General features: G+C 48.0%; 1 protein-coding gene across 1 annotated transcript in view; it reads right to left on the bottom strand.

Moving 5' to 3' along the window:
- Xkr6 (XK related 6) overlaps nt 1–19924 on the bottom strand; it is a 256506-nt gene that overhangs the window by 15798 nt on the left and 220784 nt on the right. Inside the window, exon 3 of the mRNA XM_015989382.3 lies at nt 1–19924. This exon is cut by the window's left edge and continues 15798 nt beyond it. Within this exon, the coding sequence (XP_015844868.3) occupies nt 18960–19924 (965 nt within the window). The 3' untranslated portion in view covers nt 1–18959.

The following is a 19924-nucleotide window of genomic DNA, read 5'->3' as shown; positions in this document are numbered from 1 at the left end:
GTAATCTTGCCAAGTGGGACCCAGGAGCTCACTAGTTAGGAGTCGGTGGTGAGCATGTCAGGGGGTTTTAATTCCCTGGAGCATCTGTACAGTGGTAGCCCCTAAGAAAAGGACTGCTGGTCTTTGGGACCCTCAGTACATCAGCTGTAATGAACACAGCTTCTTTCTGGGAGCAACTGCTCTCAAAAGAAGCAAGAGGTACCTGCCAGTTGGCATCCCAAGACATCCCTTTCCCCTCATCATTTCAATTAACAGTCCTTCCGGTGGGGAGGCTAATGGGCTACCCAGAAGGACATCATCTCCAGCTTGCTTTGTCACTGCCGGTGGTGGTGGTGGTGGTGGTGGTGGTGGTGGTGGTGGTGGTGGTGGTGACTACTACAGAGAACAGCTCCTCTGTGTGCTCATGTCTGTGTCCCAAATGATAGGAACACAGACAGGAAGAAGGAACAGGAGAGGAGGACCCCAGGCTAGGTAAACCATGAAAACAGCTCACCAGGGAAGGTCAGCTCAGACCTATGCAGATGGCAAAGAACCTGTTAACTATGTTGTACGTGAGCAGAAAGCTCTACAGACTTAGAGCAAATGGCGTAGACAGAGGAGTGGGGCTCCAGTCTATCTATGGGGCTCCCACTCAACCAGACTTCAGTGGGTATTTTAATTCATGTTTCCACTTGCGACTAGATCCTGCTTTGGATGAAATTTGCTCTATTAATAATTACTGGGGAAAGCTACAGGCCAGGGCAGCCTTGGGCCTGAGGGAAGGCTGAGAGGTCCTGGTGGAATGCCTAGTTATTTGGGGGACAATGAATGAGGGATGGAAGGCCACCTGATATGTTCAGGGAGGACCTTGGAGAAGTGTGAGGGTGAGAGGCTAGAGTTTGACTGGGTTGGCTCTTGTGTTTGTGCTTCATTGACCTGGGGATTGTAAGCACCCCCGGAGACACAGTCTCCTGAGTACAATACCTGGTCCATGGACAACATAAACCAGGTTGAGCTGTATGTTTAGAAAGTGCATCAAGAGGATTGGTTTGAGACAGAAGAGAAGATCTCAAGGTTCTCAAAGCTTTGGAGATGCTATGGTCATTTATCTCTGTCCAGGTGGGACCCAGGGCCTCCTCCAGCCCTTCTGGGCCCATACCAGGGAAGACTCGCCTTTGAACTTTGAGAATCAAACACTGGGATAGGTAAGAGTGGAACTGAAATCAATTAATGTGTAAACAGAAGCCACTATGAAAGCCAGACAATTTCTCCAGCCTGGCTCAGGGGATGAGACTGTCTGTCAGAGCACTTGATTCTCAGAGAATATGGCCAAGTGAGTTTGGAATTCCCAATCTTGTCTTCAGAAATTCCTAGACCAGGCAAGACCAAGGGTGCTTCTAAGGGTTCCAAATACTGGGTCTCTGCCCTCTGGGAGACTCAACTCAAAAGGAAACAGCTGGGCTATCATAGGCAAAATTGGGACAGTTCTGAAGGAGGACTATCTGATTTCATGGTGCCCGCTGGGGAACAAGGGAGAGATGAGATGATGTCTTCTTCACACCCTGAGATCCTATTGTGCCCTGTCCAATGATACCCAGCTCTGCACATGGAATGGAAGGGCTTTCGTGATGGCCACTTCTGTGATGAGTACAGAGCTAGTATTGTGTGTTCAGGCGGGCACACTGAGTTGGAGTGCCAGCAGGCAATGAGCTGGAAGAGCTGCTGTTACCCATGAAGGTAGGGACTGATAGGGTCAGCAGAGTGCATCAGTCTTCTCTTCCCCACCCTTTAGGCCCCTCATCTACCCCACATGCCTCCGCTCCCTCTCTGCTTCCCCCTGCCTCCAGGGCTGGAGGCTGTGCCTCTTGCTCCAACTCCCCATCCTTTGCTTTGCTGCACCTTCTCTTCCCTTGTGTATGTTTGCAGCATGGTTGGCCTGCCCAGGCCTGAACACATCGGATCACTATTTGACTCCACACCACTGCACTTGTTCATCGTACCGTGTAGTGTTTCCGGGTGGCATGGCTCAGAGGCTGCAGCCTCGCCTCTGCATTTTAGAGATGGGAAAGCAGAGATGCACAGGAGGCAAACAACATGCCTAGGAATGTAGGGACAGGAGCAGACAGGGCTCCCAGTCCTCTGCTCATCCCCACCTCAGGCTGCCACCTTCTCATATCCCTTGCTGAGCCCCTCCACTGTATTGGATGGAAACAAAATACCAGGTTCTTGGTATCCATCTCAAATAGTCTCTGCCAGGCACTGTGAGACACCTGATCATTGAAAGCTTTGGAAAGAAGAAATGAGACAGAGAGAGCCTGAAAAGGAGTAAGCCCCTGAGGCAGACTGAACCAGTGATCTAGGCCCTCAGCTGTACTCCTGACTGACCTCAGAACCCTGTACAAGGCATCATGAGCCTTTGTCTCGTGGCCTGTAAAATGGAGTGAGATTTTTGGCCTTGCAAGATTTTGGTAGGGCAAGCTGAGTGAGAGGCCAGCACGAGTCCCCTGTTTGGCTTGTTCCTCGTCAACATCCCACAGATAGGAGTTCCCTGTCCTTCTAAAATGGCCCCGCTAATACCATCACGGGGTCCTTGTGGGACTTATTCTGACAGTGTGATTCCTGGTCCACAGAGATCGTGAGAACTTGGCTGGCCCCTGATTATCTTCCATCCTCCAAGTAGCCAGCCAGGGAACACTCTGAGCCTTACAGGCTTCTCCAGCCTGGGCATTTTGGCATATACATGTGCTACACTGTCTTAAGTGGCAACTAGTACTGAGGACTTCTGCCAGGGGTTAGCCCACATGCTACAGCAGGGCATGCCCACTCTGACAGGCATTCTCTGAGAAAACAGGGCTAGTCATGAACAGTCGGTACCCACAGGCACAGTCCTTGAGAATCACTGCCATCACAGACCTCGGAGGCATGTGTCCCTTCCCAGAGTCACAGATTGACACAGCCCCCAAGAAGTCTGAGAAGTCTGATTTGCCATAAAGAGCAGAGGATCAGCATACTTCTCCCTCATGGCTCCTCTTCATTTTGCACCAAATGTGTGTCTTTTGGAAGACCTGGAAACAATGGATCTGGGGCCATCTCTGGGCCTGAACATGGATGGCATTGGTCCAGAGAGGATGGGGTCACAAACAGGGCCCCAGCTCCTTAACTACAGCTTAGCAAGAGCCAGTTGTTGGGGAATTTTGTGTATTTTTAGAACTGCTGCTGCTGTGATTTTCTGAACCTCAAAGATGGCTTAGATTCTGGGAAAGATTTCTGGGAGGGGGTGCTTATATAGATGGGCCTCAAAGTCTCCAGAAAACAACCTCCAAAGGGGGACCTCATTTTGGGGGGAAAAAGAAGAAGTTCCTGGGATAGGTCTCAAACATCCCGTTAGCTAAAAGAACAGGGAGCTGACGGAGGAGGGTTGGTGCTAAAGACTGTGCTGCTCTCGTGGAAGCAATGATCTCCTTCTTCATCTCAAAGGAACTCACTCTATGCTCCCAGCAACCATGGAGAGGGAGCAGCTTGTGCTAGAGCAGTTAGGCAGTGTCTGAATTTGTCTGTTAAAAACTGTCTCGGATGGCTCGGCCACCTTGTGCTAGATTTGTAAACCATGAACAAAACTCAGACTTGTGCATTCTCAGCCTAAAAAGGGGAGGAGCTGCCTTCTGCCTGCAGGAATTTCCCTGCCTAGGTTGTGCTTTATAGACCCCCCCAAGACCTCTCTTCTTCCCCATAAATACTTTTCAAGACCTTGTGAAGCTGTGCCAGTTCACTGGAATTGGCATCACCGGGCACTGTCAATGAGCTGGAAGCTGCCACACTCATCATCCCACTCCACCCCACACCACGCTGCGCACAGTGCTGGCTTCCTGAGTGATCATGTTTTCTGGCCCTTGAAGAGTCCTGCTTGTACTTACACTAGCTTCAAAATGAAAACAGAGGCATTGGCCCTACTCAGGCAAGTTAATGTCCATGTTGGCAGAGGTGGGGGGGGGGAGGGTCGGGGGGAGTTTTAGAAAGGAGAGAAAAGGAAAAGGAGGTTTGTCACTGGGTAGGAAATGTAGACTAGGGACTATCTGGGAAAGATGAAACTGGCCAAAAGCTAAGGTGGAAGGTCTGACTTGGCCCTCTGGGGACAGGTTACTCCATATAGGTGACCACAAATAAGGAGAGAAACATGCTCCCCAGAGCACACCAGCTCACAGCTACAGTCTGATTCAGGAGCAGGTTGGAAGGGCCACAGTAATAGCTACAGGTGCATGCCAGCCTCCACCCTCCCCTCGACCTCAGAGATCACAGGCCCATTGTTCCACGTAAGCCAAATTTGTTTTCTTGCATTAAGTCAACACATCCCCAAAACATATACCATGGAAAGTCGAATTTCTAAAGGAAATAAGTATTTTGAACCAAAAAGAGGATGAAAACAAATCGTAAACACAAAAACACACAATACACATCAGATCACTTACAGAACCAAACGGGATCAGTACATCATCGAATCATTTCAAATGAAAGCAAAGAAAACTTTCGTTGTGGTTGTTAGCGCTTAAATTTAGGCAAAGAATCACTGTAGCATGCTCACCTTGAACCAGAGCTTGGTCATTGTGGTTCTTGGATAAAGGGGGGAAAAAAACAACAGCCTGTGAGGGATATGGAGAAGAGCTGAGAATCTGAGGTGAAGGGGGTGGAGGGATCAGGAAGTTTGCATAGCTGTGAGACTGGTTTCTCACCAAGGTGAACGAGTACATCATCTGAGAAATAGCATCTGACAGAGTGGGCTGTGTTTTTCTGTTCATTTCTGTTTGCAGTATTTTGTTCTCGGTCCATCAGACACATCATACACAGAAACATATATACAGTACACACACACAGCCACACACACACACACACACACACACACACACACACACCAGTATTAACACTAAAAACATGCAAGCCAACCCTACCCTTTGAAAGACCCCCCTGCCGCCTGTTCCGGCAAAGTTTGGATTCACCAGTACACGGTGCCGGCATCTCCACACCACTTCTTGTCCAAAGTAATATCTAAGACTTTTGCTTACAGTAGCAGTTAAAAGAGGAGACGGGGGACAAGGCATGAAGGAAAGCACCAGACGTGGTTGATTCTCTTATTGATCTCTCTATGGCAATGCCTCACATTTTGGTTCCGGGAGAGTCACTACTTTTTAAGAGATGAGAGAAGAAAAAAAAAACTGCCTTTTTTTTTTAAAGCTTTCTTGAGGTAAACCTTATGTGTGAACACCTTAGGCAGCCGTCAGTAAGTCTTCACATAGGGAAGAAACCACACACCAATGGAATATCCATGTGCAGAACATGAGAAAGCCTATTTACACCTTGCTGTATGTATCTCTCCTCTCACTCAGCCTGCCTTTTACATGGTATGGAACAGAACAAAAGATGAAGGATTTCCTGTTTCACATTCGGCCCCTGCCATCCAATCCTCGCCAGACTCTCTTGCACACCCGTACCAAACATCACAAACCAAGGGAAAACTGAAAATAGAGCTTAGAATACTGTACAGGTCTCCAGTCTTGCTGTATGCCTTCAGCATATGTCGCTATATATGCACACACGTGTATACATATATGGTGTATACATATTAATACAGGAAATAAAGATCTTTTAGTTACGGTTTATGCAGAATCTCTGCATCTTCGTTGTGTTTTCTATTCTCTCTTGCTTTTTGGATAAACAACCAGCTACAACAATCGATTATAAGGCCTCACAGAAAGAATTCTACGTGTTTTGTTTTTCTATAAGAACCAAAGTGTATAAAATGAGGTTTGATTCTAGCACCTTAAACAGCATTGGTGATGTTCCCTTGGGAGAAGTTAGCGCTCCCTGGCGGCCTAGAGAATCTCTGTCAGTTACACAACGTCCGAAGGTATTCCTGTGGGGAGGGGAGGAAGCAGTGCTGGCGGAGGCAGGGCGGGAGCAAAGCGAACCTCACGGTAAAGTGGTAAAGTCGCAGTGACACACAAAGAATCTCAGAAGCAGGTCAAGCTGCTGTCTCCAAATGACTCATTCCTTGACTCTGCCCCAACCGATGATCCTATGGGAAACCCTTCCCCAGGAAGCACGGAAATAGTATGGGAGCCATTTTAGATGGGGAAACTGAGTCTGAGAGACCTCAGCAGGTTACTGAAGAAACTGTCTTGAGTTTGGACACAAACCAGGAATGCCTGACCTCTCACCTCTCACCTCTCACTCCTAAACCATCTTTGTCAACTGCGATGGTGAGTTGAGATTTTTCCTTTTTCCTTTTCTTTTTTTTTTAGAAAAGCAGCTTCTGGCCATGAGCAAGGAAGCAAAATAAACAAAGAATTTTTTTTTTTTTTTAAATATCAGCACCAAAGGAAGTTTAAAAGAAGCTGCCTTGTGCTCCTTTACCAAACACTCTGTGCTATGGAGACAGCAACTTTCACAAACAAAGAGAGCTCATCCCGGGGAAAGGAGGACAGCCCCGCTCATCTCTTGATGTCCTTCCGCAAGGTCATTACTCTCCAGAGAGCCAGTGGGTTTAGTGGAGCATCGTATTTTTTTTTTTTTTTTTTTTTTTGTAGGGGAATGATCAATTCCCACCAAAGCTGCACCCGAACCTCAATGATAGAAGTACAGAACCACAGTGGCCCATCCAGAGCCATGCCGACTGACACGTGTACACGTTCACGTCTCGGACCGCGCTGGAATGGAAGACCGGGGGAGGAGTCCTGGTACTGCTGTTTGCTGCAAGTGGCCACCTCGAGTGGAGTTACTCGACGGAAAAGCACCACGAGAAAAGGCACCACGGGTCTCAAGAAGTTCAATCGTGGGTTGTTATGGCCCTGCCCTCGCCATGGTGGGGGCACAGGCAGGCTGTTCAATTTTTAGCAAGCCTTCGAGTCAAAAAGGTCTCATCCCATGTACATCTGTCAGTCCCAGCTCAATGGGACAGAGGAGCTAAGAGCCTGACATTGTTCTTTTCAATGACTAACGGGAAAGGAAAAGCATTTCTGATTCTGAAATAAAAATGGGAGGGTCCCAGACGCTGGAAGACCAGCCCTGTTTAAAATGGGACATGGGAATCTTCGTATTATGATTACTTAGTTTTAGTGAATTAAGAAAGAAAAAGAAAGGAAGGAAGGGGTAAACGGGAAGAATGGAAGAAAGAAGGAGCAGGGAAGAAGGGAGGACCTATTACATCCATCCAGTTAGCCGCAAACAGCACCAAAGGAAGATTATCGAAGACAGATAGCTGTCCGCACGTGTCCACACAACTAAGGACTTAAAACCGTTATTACTCCATTCTGAGATTCTGGCTAAGAAAATGGAAGTTACTGGCCATCTGAAGCACTAAGAATTCCACGGGCCACTGGAAAACCGGAAAGGTGCTGCTGCTGATCAGACACAGTGGCCTTTAATTTACCTCAATGTACTTGCTAGCCCTGAAAATCTTCTCTGTTTCTGACTCCAGTTGGAAGCCACACTCCTAGTTGGCATGGGTACTTAGACTGTGGCAGGAAAGTGGATGTGGGAACAGAGTGCAGAGCCCTCACTAATGACTGTCCTTGCCTGGCTTTAAGGCTAGGCTGGAACAGAAGAGTCCACTGGCCATGCTGGTGGGTCCCGCAGGCTCCAAGTCTTTGTCCCCACTGTCTAAGCCCGTGGTGATAAGCTAAAGAGACCAGGGACCAGAATTACAATGGCTGTCTGCACAGGGACCTCTCAGCTGGCTGGTGGCAGTGGGAGTGTGGCATGGTGACCCACATCCGTAGTTTGCTGATGTAAATGGGGTTCTTGGTTCTCCTTCTGCTTCCTCAAGCTGCAGGTTTAGCCTTCATGGTTTCCAATCCCAATGCTTAGCTGTACCTCCTCAAGTGGCACTTCCATTTCTGTAGGTGGTAAGTAAATGGTTGCTACCACTTTCTATATCACCAGTCACGTGTCCACATCCAGCTTCAGCATGAGCAGCAAGGGACAAATACCAGGCTCTTACAGAAAGGTCCTCCATCTGCAAAGGAAACCTCCAGCAGCCTCCTGGGATGGAAAACAGCGACGTGCCCACTCTTCCCCTGGGCCTCCTCTCATGTCTTTGCCTCCACCACTGTAGCCTTGGCTGTCTGGAAGTCTGTCTGCCACTGGGGTAGGGACATGATCTCTGCTCCTTTTTTTTCTCCTTGCTAGGGTTCCTGGAACTTCTTTCTGGGTAAAAACTGACTTCAAGCATACCATCCCACTTGCCTTTCTTCTGCCTAATGGCCTCGGGTACTCCTACTTATGGCAGTGGGTGTCTGAAGGCTCATCTATGCGCTGTCGATGCTGCTGCTGCTGCTCCTGGCCACCGGTGATGGTAGCAAGAAAGTGGAATCCAACTTAGTCATCATTACTGTCTCCCAAAGGACACTGGGCGAGAGGTGGACTTCGTGGCACTGAGAGGCTGTAGGCTGTGGTACTCTGATGGAAACCAGTGGAAGGCTCAGCTGGGAAGCTGTCTTCTCTAAGTCTTTCCTCATCTTCAAGGTCATGTGCTCCTTCCCGTGGTATCGGCCAGTCTACCCATGCACCTGTGTAATTCCCAGATTCTACCTCGCTCTACTGGATGTTCAGTTTCTGAATCAGGCATCTTGAGTATTTTAAAATTGAAACAAGCCTTTTGGGAAGCCAGAAAATCGGTAAGTAGGAAGGCTAAATAATTGGCCCAAGGTCATAGAGCTCACATTTAATGCTTTCCCCCTGGGAGTCTGTATGCTTGTCTATGGTGACAGGTTGAAATTCCTTTCCAGCCTCTAGGCCTGGATTATCTATCTTTTGCTATCTTTCCTCTCCCCCTGCTTTAACCTCATGCCAGGACTTTGATTGGCATATGCTAGCATCAAGAGATACGGGGTTCTGTAGTCTCCCTCCAAAGGATTCCATAATGCATGTCCCCTGGATGTGCTTCTCCCCACCCCCTCTTAGGGTGCACATGAGGGCCCATGTGATCAAAGGCAAGGTTGCTGCTAAGCCCTTCCTGATGCCTAGGCTAAGCTACTAATTTACAGACATGTTTCCAAGAAATGGGGGCTAGAAACTGGCTCATTCACACTGTTTCCAATGCAGGATTTGGTTATTGGTAGGTGGCTAGGAAGCTGAGTATTTGGAAAGCTCAGCTGACTGGTTTCTGCTCTCTGGAAACTGTGGTTCATGTTGGCACAGTCAAGGGTAAGGAGGGTATGTGCTGAGCTTGGGGCACTACAGTCCACTCACTCACCTCTCCTCTTGGGGGAAGAACTGACCATGACCATCAGGGATAGGGAAGAAGAGGAGAGAGTGTCCTGTGGGCATATGGGGTGTCTGTGCCTTGGGAAAGCCTTAGGCCTTGTGTAATCAGGAAGGGATGGGCCAAGGCACCAGTGGCAGCTTGGAACTGCCAAATTGTAGGTCCTCATCTTAGTGGACAGAAGATACTTGCTCATTGGTCCATGGAGTAAACCCCTGGAATCTCAAGATGAATTAGAACTTTGCTTCATCGAAACCCAAGACCATGACTACAACCTAGTTTTCAAACCACCAGTGCCCAGAGTGGACATGAGGTTAGTGTGGCAGGACACACTGAGGTTAGCCCTTCATAGAAATTACCAATGGTGTATACTCAAGGCTCCAAACTACCTGAGAAGTTCGAAGAGCCAGCCAGCCGCACCCGGAGAATTTTTGGGTTGAAATGGAGACAGCTAGGAGACGAGCCTCCAAAAGGAAAGCTTGCCCAAGTCTAAGCAGACTAGATTCTGGTCTTCTGATGGAGGGCTTGAGTTCAGAAGGCTCAAGAAAAGCCAGAACATAACAGAGTGGGTTAGTGAGGCAGGAAGCCTGTACCAGAGTTTGCTATCAGGAAGACACTGAGCCAGAAAATCCTGTAACTTAGGGGAAGGGGTGGGATATGTATTTGTTTTGAACAACAACAAAACAAAACAACAACAACAAAAAACAACATCGTGACAACCTAATGACACCCAAAGATGATAGGGAGACCTCGGCGGCGGGGGTCCTTTTCTGTTTCTCCCTCTCTCTGTCCCTTCCTCCCTCTCTTGCTCCCTCCCTTCCTTCTTTCCTTCCTTTTCTTAATATACGATTTTTTTTTTTTTGATAACAAAGCTACCATTTTTCTAACAGCAGAAGCCCCAGGCTGAGTGTGAAGAGCGGTCCCGGCTGCCTCTCCAGGGCTGAACTCTCATCTGTCGTGACCCACCTCCTAACTTCTCTCCTCACACCCCAGGGAGCAGCTTTGCTATAAGATTACTAGGAAAGTGGTCTTCTTGAAAGTTTGTTTTTCCAGAAAACACTCTGTGGATGAAGAAAGATAGTGGAAATATTGCTCATAGTCGGGGTTGGCAACAGAAATCCTACCAATTTTTCCAGGGCCTGAAGATAGTCTACAGTTGGATGTAATAAGTCCCGTGTGATTCTGGGGTTATGAAGGATCACAGGGGTGAGGGGAAGGAGGAGAGGTCGCTGGAAGGAGGCGTACATAAGGACTGGCAGCACAGGAGGAAGGTCTTCTGGAATCAACAACATGGGGTAAGAAGTGCTTGTCCACACTGAGAAAGGACAGTGAAGCAGCCAGAAGTTCAGAAGGCTCAAAACTGAAGCTACCCCTGCCAAAGGCTCTGGACTGGAAGCACAAGGACCTATCATCTAGTGCTCCTCAGGTGCCTAATGAAACTCCCTCCAGACCTTGCCAGTCCTCATCAAGACAAAGAACCTTCCCTTTCTGTCCCTTCTCCCTTTTCTAAGGAAAACAGTAATTCTTTCCTTTCTTCAGACTGGCATCATAGGACAATTTTAAAAAATAAGGGGTGATTTTATTCTGGTTCTAAGACAAAGCAGATGCTCCCACCAGATTCTAAGGAGGCTCTCTGGTGGCGGGAGAGTTTCTGAGGACTTGGGGACACTGGGAGTCCCAAAGCTAATAGGCCAGGGATTTTCCAGGCATCCCGGATTTGGGACTAGAATTTCTACTTGCTCAGCTCAGGAAGACGTTGGTTCTCTGCAGACACAAGGGAACCTGTGCCACGGGGCTCCCTGAACAACTTAAGATGTGCTATTTGTTAGAAGACACATTTGGCCCTTAGCGTGTGCTGGGAAGGGAAGAGCTCAATGCACATGGAAAAACAAATGAGGAATTTAAACAGGCTTTGTTTTATATGAGGCCTTTTATAGGAGATTTGAAAATCTCCTCCCCCACCACCACCAAAATACAAAAGCAAACAAGACAGTTGTACTTTTTTTTTTTTCTGGCAAAGATCCTCGTCTTTGGAAGCCAAGACTTTCCAGCAAACAGAGTACCAGACTTTCCAAGGAGACGAACAAACCCAAAAGTACCAAGCTGTTCCAGGATGGCCACAGGGACTCACTCAGTATCTAAAGAGAGAGGAGGGTTGCTGCCATACTGAGCCCGGGAGGAATAATTGAAATAACAGAACCAAAGCAGTAAGTGCTGGTCCCAGGGTGCACGAGCTCATTCCTGTCTTCCTCTTCCCACAAAGGGAGGAATCACCTCAGGAACACATTCTCTGACAGAAGCCAGAGGACAGGGAGCCCCACTTTTCAAAATCTCTGAAAAGAGAGTGGCCTTTCGGGGAGCAGAACGGTAATATAGCCCCACATTGAGACAACTCCATAATTCTGTTATCGTTTTAAAATATACTTAAATGGAAGTGAATAAGGAATTAGCCCGTGATCCTTTTCCACCCCGGTTATAGCACCTTGTACCCAGTCAGTGCTCCATTGATGCTGAAAATGGAGAAAGCCAACTTGGTAACCATAACACTGTTATCCTCAAAGTGCTTTACCCAACCTTAAACTGCTTTATCCTCACAACACCCCTGTGAGGTAGGTAAGCAATATTCCCATGGCACAGAAAGAGAAATTGGCCCCAGAGTGACTTGACTTGGGTACATTTGCAAAAGGGCAGAGTCTTGCCATTTTCATAACCAACGACACAATCTGTCCATGAGAAAGCACCATGCTTTTATTTAAACGCTTTCTCTGACCCTTTTGTTAAAACAAGGAAAATGCTTAAAGAGGTCACTCTGTAAAATCAATTTCCTGCATTTGAAAAGAATACACTTTGCTGCTTCTGCCCCCGGGGATTTGGAAGCACTGACCAGCTGGACACCGTCTCCTTGAGTCTACTTCCGGAATCCTGCCTCTTCCTTATTGCCTACCATCCACTGGGGCTCTCCCAGGCTCCGAGCGTCCATCTCCGTCCATCTCCGAGTTCCCGTTCACAAATGCTGCAGGATCCTTTCAGGAGTCAGAAGGAGCACAGTTGAGCACACCGGCGCAGCAGGGGGTCTCTGCATTCTTTCCCTGCGGCTGCCACCTGAAATACCTTGTGGGAACAGATAAGGCCAGCGGGGTTGGCCTTGCTACACACAATCAGACAAACTCCGAGGAGCTATTACTGATGTTCAGAGTGTGGCTGGTTGATCCTTTTTTGCACCAGATAGCATTAACCTTGTAGACCAGACTCAGAACAGGTGGGAATGGAGTCAGACCAGGGCTCCCTGGACAAGGGCAGAAGAATTTGGCAGCAGTACCCAAGACCTGCCCTTGAGAGCACCCTGTTCCTCTGGGGCAGTCTCCAAAAGTGACTTTTCTTTCTTTTTTTGTAATTTTTGGTGAGAATTTCTACACCAGAATTGACCTGGCCAGGACCAGGTGGACTGGTTCATGGGAACCGGAACTTCTATAGCTTTCTTTTGCAAGACGGTCCTTGGAACCAGTTTAGAATTGGTATCATGGCAGCACCCCTGAGTGCTCATATCCTCCATGGCTCCCACCTGCTCTCACTCTGGGTTAGGTCCTAAGAACAGTGATGTTCTTAAGATGGGTCCATTTTCTTGTTACAAGTGTATCTTGGTATTTGAAACGATAACAGTCAAACCATAGCAAAAAAAGAAAAAAAGAAAAACATAGGTGGGGACAGGAAAAGAAATTTTGAACTTAACTTTTTCAATTCAAACTGTAAGGGAGAAAAATATCTCAGTTTAGGGCAAGATACGGAAAGGAAAAAAAGGACTGCAACTGCATGCCACTCTCCAGCCCCATGCATCTCTGCAGTTCTGCCTGCAGGCTCCAAGCAGAGCACACCAGGGCGTGGTGAAGACCCACCATGTGCACGAGCGTGTGTGTAGCTGACAAGATGGGTGTTGGAAAAGCACAGTTGGGCGTTCCATCCTCTGCAGGGGGTTCGGGGGAGATGAGTCCATTTGAGAAGGGAAACCTCAAGGCTTTGAACAAAGGCAAGAGAGACTTTCCAAAGAGCTTCTGGCCACTTCCCACACCATCTCCAGACCCTCTCTGCTCATCCCACCCCGTGTCTATGAGACACTCAGCGAATATCTATTTCCAGAAGCAGACTCCCCTGTATTTTCCTTCATCTTTCAGAAAAAAAAACTAACATCATGGGACTTAAGAATTGACAAATGCCCAGCAGGAGTCATGTGACCAGATGTCCCTGGCCAGATGTTACTGTACTGAGTTAACAGTGCTGTCATATACCTGACTACTCCTGGGCTCACTCTCTGTCCACATGTTGTTCTTGCTTCCCTCCTGGGCTTCAGGGTGCTGAGTGTATCTCAAACCTCCTCTTTTTCCACACTTCTAGTTCCCAAGAAGTGGGGTTACCCTTCTTCCTATGAGATGCCTTCACCACGGGCCGCATTGACTGAACCTTCAGAGCATCCCTGCTCTTCGGCCACTTTACTGATGGAGAAACCAAGGCATCAAGGGGTGAAGTGAGTTATCCATGATCACAGCAGAGCCCTGGATCAGCCTGTGGCCCTTCTTGATCTTTCTGGCTTTAGGCAGAGCACCTGGGAAGTGTGAAGCTAAAACAAGTCTCCAAGCCTGAGGGCCCCAGGGCTACATTGAGGATGGACCAGAGTCAGATGGCTAACTGCTCGTCTGCATCCGCAGTGACAGATGGCCAAAGGTTACTTAGAGACAGGTGCTCTCCCAGTTACCAGCCAGCACTGTACCAAAAGAGAAGCCATAAATATCTTTTCTCCCTTGACTTGAGGGTGATGTTCTAGAAGCTACCCTCCCAGAAGGTTGGAACATAGATTGTTGACTGACTTCAGTTTGAGGAGGGGGATAGGGACTCCTGCTGGGGACCAGCCAGGACAGCATCTCCTACTTGGGCATTCACATTTTTCTTCATGCAATGGGCATCCCTAGATGCTGCCTGCTCCTGTCCCTGTGGTCTATTCTTAGCCCTTGACACAGGTGCTGGCTTGGAGAAGGAGAATCTCCTGGAGAGGCAGTCTGTCTGCTGCTCTGGAGCCATCCTTAATAGCACTCATGACCTTTGGCTCCAGAACACTCCTGCTGTGTCCTGACAGTCACTGCACAGAAAGGGACAGAGAGAAAGAAGACGATGCATGGGAGCTGAGTAAGGCAGAAAGAGCCATGTGGGCAGAGGAGAAAGCTGGGACTAGGTCAAGTCAATATCTCCTAATATTCAGCCAGTAGCAACAGATGCAGCATTCAAAGTGAGAACAGAAACCTTTAGAACAGCCAGAGATGGGGAGGGGGAGGCAAACTTTGTCACTACATCTTCCTTTCCCTCAGGGAAAGGCTTAGAGAAGCTCTATAAGAAAATGGGCTTGCCTTTTACATTGTTATACATTTCAAAGTTGAGACAGGCACATGTTGACTTAGGATGCTCTCATGAGCTGATAAGGCTGTGGCCTGTGGTTGGATAACCATGACCAATGCCAACTTCCAGAGGCTGGGCTGTAGATGTGAAAGGAAGGCTGCCCAAACTGAGACAGAGCTCAGTTTGAGAAGAGGAGATAGGGTAAGGACATCATGCCCACCTCAGGTCCAGCTGCACCTTGGTGAAAGGACCAAAGGCTGAGCCTAGCTTCCTTCCTGCAGGAAACAATGTTGTGTCTCGAGAAGAGTGGAGCCCAGGAATCGGCAGGTGTTTGATCTGCAGTGCCTAGAACTGCTCCCTGGGAGGCTGGTTGGGTACTTGAGGAAGGTGACTCCTCAGAGTCCTCTCCTTCTCCTATGGATTGTCTTTCCCAGGATTCCCTGGGGCATGCTGAGATCTCCCTGGCAGTTTTCCAAGTGCCACTTGGATCCTTGGAATCACACTGACCTCTCTTCCCTTTACAGCCAAATCTGGTGTGGCTATTTTAGAATTTGCCAGTTGCTGTACAAACAGATGCAAGATGACCACCCACAAGCACCTGGCCCAAGACTTAGCACTGCAGAGTACTGGATACACCCTAACCTTATTCTCACCTAGACTCCTTCTCTACACCAGGGACCCAAACCTGCACGCAGCAGCCATCTTGCTCTGCTCCAAAGAAATAGGTAGAAAAATTGTCCTCAGGCCCAGAAGCATCAAGGCCAGTTAGTGAGGCACAGAATAGACAAGGGGGAAAGAAGCCACGAGTTCTTTTAGGGACGTGAGGAATTGCAGAGGGAGCTCAGATGCAAGTGAAAAGGGGGCACCTGACCTTCCTGGAGCCTCTCGGGAGGAGACCAACATCTGGGTGGTAACAACAGGTCAGGCTGGAGCAAGAATGGAGAAAGTGATGTGACTTGGTGCCTTTAAAAATACCGGTATGTTTTTCTGAGAATTGGATTTGTATTGGTCTGAAGCCTGTAGCATGGAAGGCATATGACCAGGACAGTTGTCCTTGGCACCAGACAGGATCTGCCCTCTTTTAGCCACCCAGGAGCCACTGCTGTTGAGAGGCCATGGGGGCCACAAAGAATTGGGTGATTCTGTGTCTATGGAGTAGGATACAGAGTCTTCCAGGCCATGGGGGGGGTGTCTCTTTTCTTGATTAGGACACTTATAGGGAAGATGGAGCCTGCTGTCTCCTGGCCCCCAATCTACTTGGGCTTTGTGTATTCCTCGTAACATCCCTGGTTCCAATTATGAGACAAGTCTGACCTGCAGGGAGCCACTTTGTAGAGATAGACTGTGTTTGAGAGATCAGAAATTCTGGGGCAAAGGAATCAATGGGAGCAGGTTTGATGGGTTTAGATCCCCTTAACTTCCCCTCTCATGTCCTTGAGAGACCTGAAGATTCCCAAGGTAGATCCACCCAAGCTTGGGGGTGGGTGGGTGGAGAGGAGGCTTGCAGAAACTGTTTTCCCAACTCTGGATGCCCCCAGCCAACACCCACAACGTCTAAGTTTCCTGTAAACCTGAACACATGTGCTTAAGCATGTGTGCTAAAGATAGAGTGGTCACACAGAGGCGGCAGACTGAAGCCAACGGTGGGATCGAAGAGCGAGAGAAACAATGGGGGCACGTCTAAGACTAGACAAGCAAGTGTCGTGGCAGAGGGCCGGAGCACACGTGTGGCACTGCACAGCGTCAAGGAAGCTACTCCAGTGGCACACAGAGCCCCAGACCTGGGACACACAAGAGCTGGGATCAGAGCTGGCCAAAGGAATGCCCTGCCACCCCACAAATGGACTCTTCTTCCCCAGGCTGAGCAGAGCATGGGCTGGAGCTTGGGGACAGAGCCCCAGCAGGTGCAGAAAGACAGAGTGAACAGGTCCTGTAGGGAGCCCCCTTGGGTCACTGCTCTCTCACACACAGTTCCAAGCCGTCCCTCCTTCCCTGGCTCGCTCCCTTGCCAGGCAGAGGCAGCCCAGCTGGTCTTCACCTCAGCCCAAGTGTGCTCTGTTGTATCCTGCTTCCCAGAGCAGGGACCAGGTAGGCGCCCCCCCCCAAGACCCCAGATTAGGGAGGGCCTGCAGAGTTGTGGTAACACATGACATAGGGGGTGGGACAAAGGAGGGAGCATTTAGTTTCACATCTAATATATGTTTAAAGGTTTAAGGGTGGGGGAGAAGATTGGGATAAACCATGGAGGGGTGACAAGAAGGGACTTCTTTTGAATAGTTATTTAAAAGAAAATTTTAAAAATTCATCAAACGTAAAAAAAAAAAAATTCCTCAGTTTTTGAACTTCTCTTAAGTATAGCTCAGTGTGAGGTCTTGCACCCTGAACAGTTACATCCAGAATTAAAAAGCAATCACACCCACAGACGACAAAGACTAACAGTGTGGACTTAAAAATACTGTGTATGTATATATAGATATATATATATTTACACATATATATCTTTTGCGGAGATATTTTTCTTTTTATGGTTAATTTTCTTTTTTCTTTTCTTTAATTTTTTTGTATGCCCAAGTAGAGATAGAATGGTATCAAAATAATACCCTAAAACAGAAATACTCTTTAAAGGAACAGTACCTTCTAAAAAACAAATGTAAATTTTTACAAATGGTCAGACATACTTGTGACACCTCCAGAAATTCACCTTGGTATAGTGAGAACATAAACAGTGGATTCAAATCCTCCCCGAAGCCACAGGGCCTGAAAGAACAGCCTCTGCCGCTGGGTGGGGACTTGCTCTCCAGGTGGATGGCCACACCCAGATGCCACTCACTCCACCTCTCAATCCAGCCCCTCACCATGCCCTCTCCCAGTTACCACAGCAGCTGCCTCAGAGCAATTTTGTGTATTTCTGGCAAGACCTTGCAGCAGGTGTACACACACACACACACACACACACACACACACACACACACACACACAGAGTCCACTCACCCCAAATGCACCAGGCTGAATGAGTCTCAGCCAACCACATTGACAGAAGCACCAGTCTGTGAAATGGGTTGGTTAATACGATTTGACTTTTTTTATATATATATATATAGATAGATAGATATTCTAGTGTTCCTCTTTATGTTGTTTTTCAAAAGCACAAATGAAAAATGAAAAATTCTTTCCAGATCAATTTAAGGCTTCCCACCAAATGAAAAGAGAAGAGGCCTCCCACACTGTCACACGTGACACACACACCCTTCTCAGCCTTAAAGTGATGGAAGAGATCATTGTCACCAGTCACGGACTCAGTATTGTGCCTTTGAACTGATGTCATTCTTTTTGCTCCCATGCTGAGTTTTATCATTACGGATTCTCTTTGATGGTGTTTATGGACATTTCCTTTGATCTGCTTTTAGAATTTACCAAATTGGGTGTTTGGGGGTTTCCTTCTTGTTTTTGTCTTTATGGGAAAACAATGCAATTCTTGCTAGGCAAATGTAAAAATGGCACATAGTCAGCCTTCGAGTAGCTTTTCCGGCCAGTGGAGATCCAAGTAGCCCTTTAGCTTCTGGAAGGCTTTGCAAAAAATGGGGAAGGGGCCAGAGAGACTGAATAAAGAGAGGGGCTTCTATGCCGTTGCTTTTGGTCAATTCGTTTGTTTGTTTGCTTGTTTGTTTGTTTGTTTGTTTTCAATACAAATCATTAGATAGGAAGGACTGTTTTGGTTTGGTATCTGGTTGTTGTTTTAATTCGGTTGCTTTGTTGGTAGATTTTGTTTCATTTGATTATTTGATTTTTTTCTCTCCTGGTGCAAAAGTTACCAGAGAGCTTCTTTGAGTGAGAAAACGTGACAGTACCGAACGAAACTCAGCACCTAAGGGCATAAGGCAGTTGAAGGTTTTTGTTTGTTGTTTTGTTTTGTTTGTTTTGTTTTGTTCTCTCAATCAGCACCAATCCCATAAATGATCTACACTTGGTGTAAAGTAGAAAACTTTTTTTGTTTCTTTTGGAGAGGAGGTAGCTCCCCCTTCTCCACCCTAGGAACTGTAGTGTGGGATTATTATTTTTTTTCAATACTGTTTCTTATGTGTAAAAAACAAAAGAAAGGTTTTCTTTTTGTTTTTACTTACAAAACATAGAGAATATCTTTGTGTACATATAGTGACTGGAAAGAAAGCTTATCTGAAGGGGATGTGACTTATTGATCGTTTTGTAGTGTTGGTGGTGGTGTTGGTGGTGGTGGCGGTGGTGGTGGTGGTTCTGTGTATTGGGGGAAGGGAGGGTTATATTTCTTGCAGGCGGCGTTGACCGCAACCAAACTTAAGGTCCCCTTCTCAATCTGGGTCAAGGTGTTCTAGAGTGAAGACTCATACTGCAGCAGCTCATAGAGCAGAGGCCCATCTCGGTAGCGAATGCCCACTGCGGTGGGGGTGACGTACTGCAGGATGTTAATAGTCCTCCGTAGCCTCCTGTCTACAAAGTGCGCATCCCAGGCTGGGTACCGCTTTCTTGGCATGTCAATCTTAATCAGGGGCCCTTCTGGGTGGTAAGGACGCCCTGACGGGGTGGAGGGCCCCATGGGTCTCACTTGGAATACAGGCAGGCAGGTGTCAGCCGTGAGGTCCTCCTGCTGTTCCGTCACGGCTCTGGTGGGAGTGACCTGGGTTCCCCGGTACCCAGGGGTCTGAGGTGCCATAGGCTCAACATCGGGGGGCAAAGGAATGCCCCAGAGCAGCTCGGCACAACAGGAGCTGGCAAAGACCTTAGCCCGCGGCCCCATGGGATGCAACACGCCATAGTATAAGAGCATGAGCGCAATCCCAGCCACAAAGCTAACGAAGACACAACACAGTGCTGGAACGGCATAGGAGTCAGTGCTCTCCGGGTTTCTGTAAAAATACCAAAGGAACGTCAAGGCAGCATTCTCGGTCAAGACTATCGTATAGTATGCGAACATTCGGTATCGAGTCCGCCCTTCCTTGACGTTAAACCAGCAGAAAATGTACACGATCCCTACCACCATGTTGAAGAGGATCTCCTCCCACTTGGACATGCAGAAGTCTGTCCCTCCATGGATGATCCAGAAGGCCATGGCGCACCAATGCACCACCACGAAGATCCCGAAATACAGCTGGAAGATGGAAGCAAAGAGGGCGAAAGAGATAACTCGGGATGAGATGGTGAAGAGGCGCCAGAAGAGGTGGATGAGGGCCCCTCTGTAACTCATGCTCTTCTTGTCGTCCCTGGAGTCCCGCAGCAGCTTGTGATAGGAGGCTAGCACCCAAGCCAGGGACATCAGGGAAGTCACAGAGGAGACAC

This window comes from Peromyscus maniculatus, chromosome 9, assembly GCF_049852395.1.
Source record: "Peromyscus maniculatus bairdii isolate BWxNUB_F1_BW_parent chromosome 9, HU_Pman_BW_mat_3.1, whole genome shotgun sequence".
Lineage (NCBI taxonomy): Eukaryota > Metazoa > Chordata > Mammalia > Rodentia > Cricetidae > Peromyscus > Peromyscus maniculatus.
Note: the sequence above shows the minus strand (reverse complement) of the source record. Positions and strands in the feature narration are given on the sequence as shown.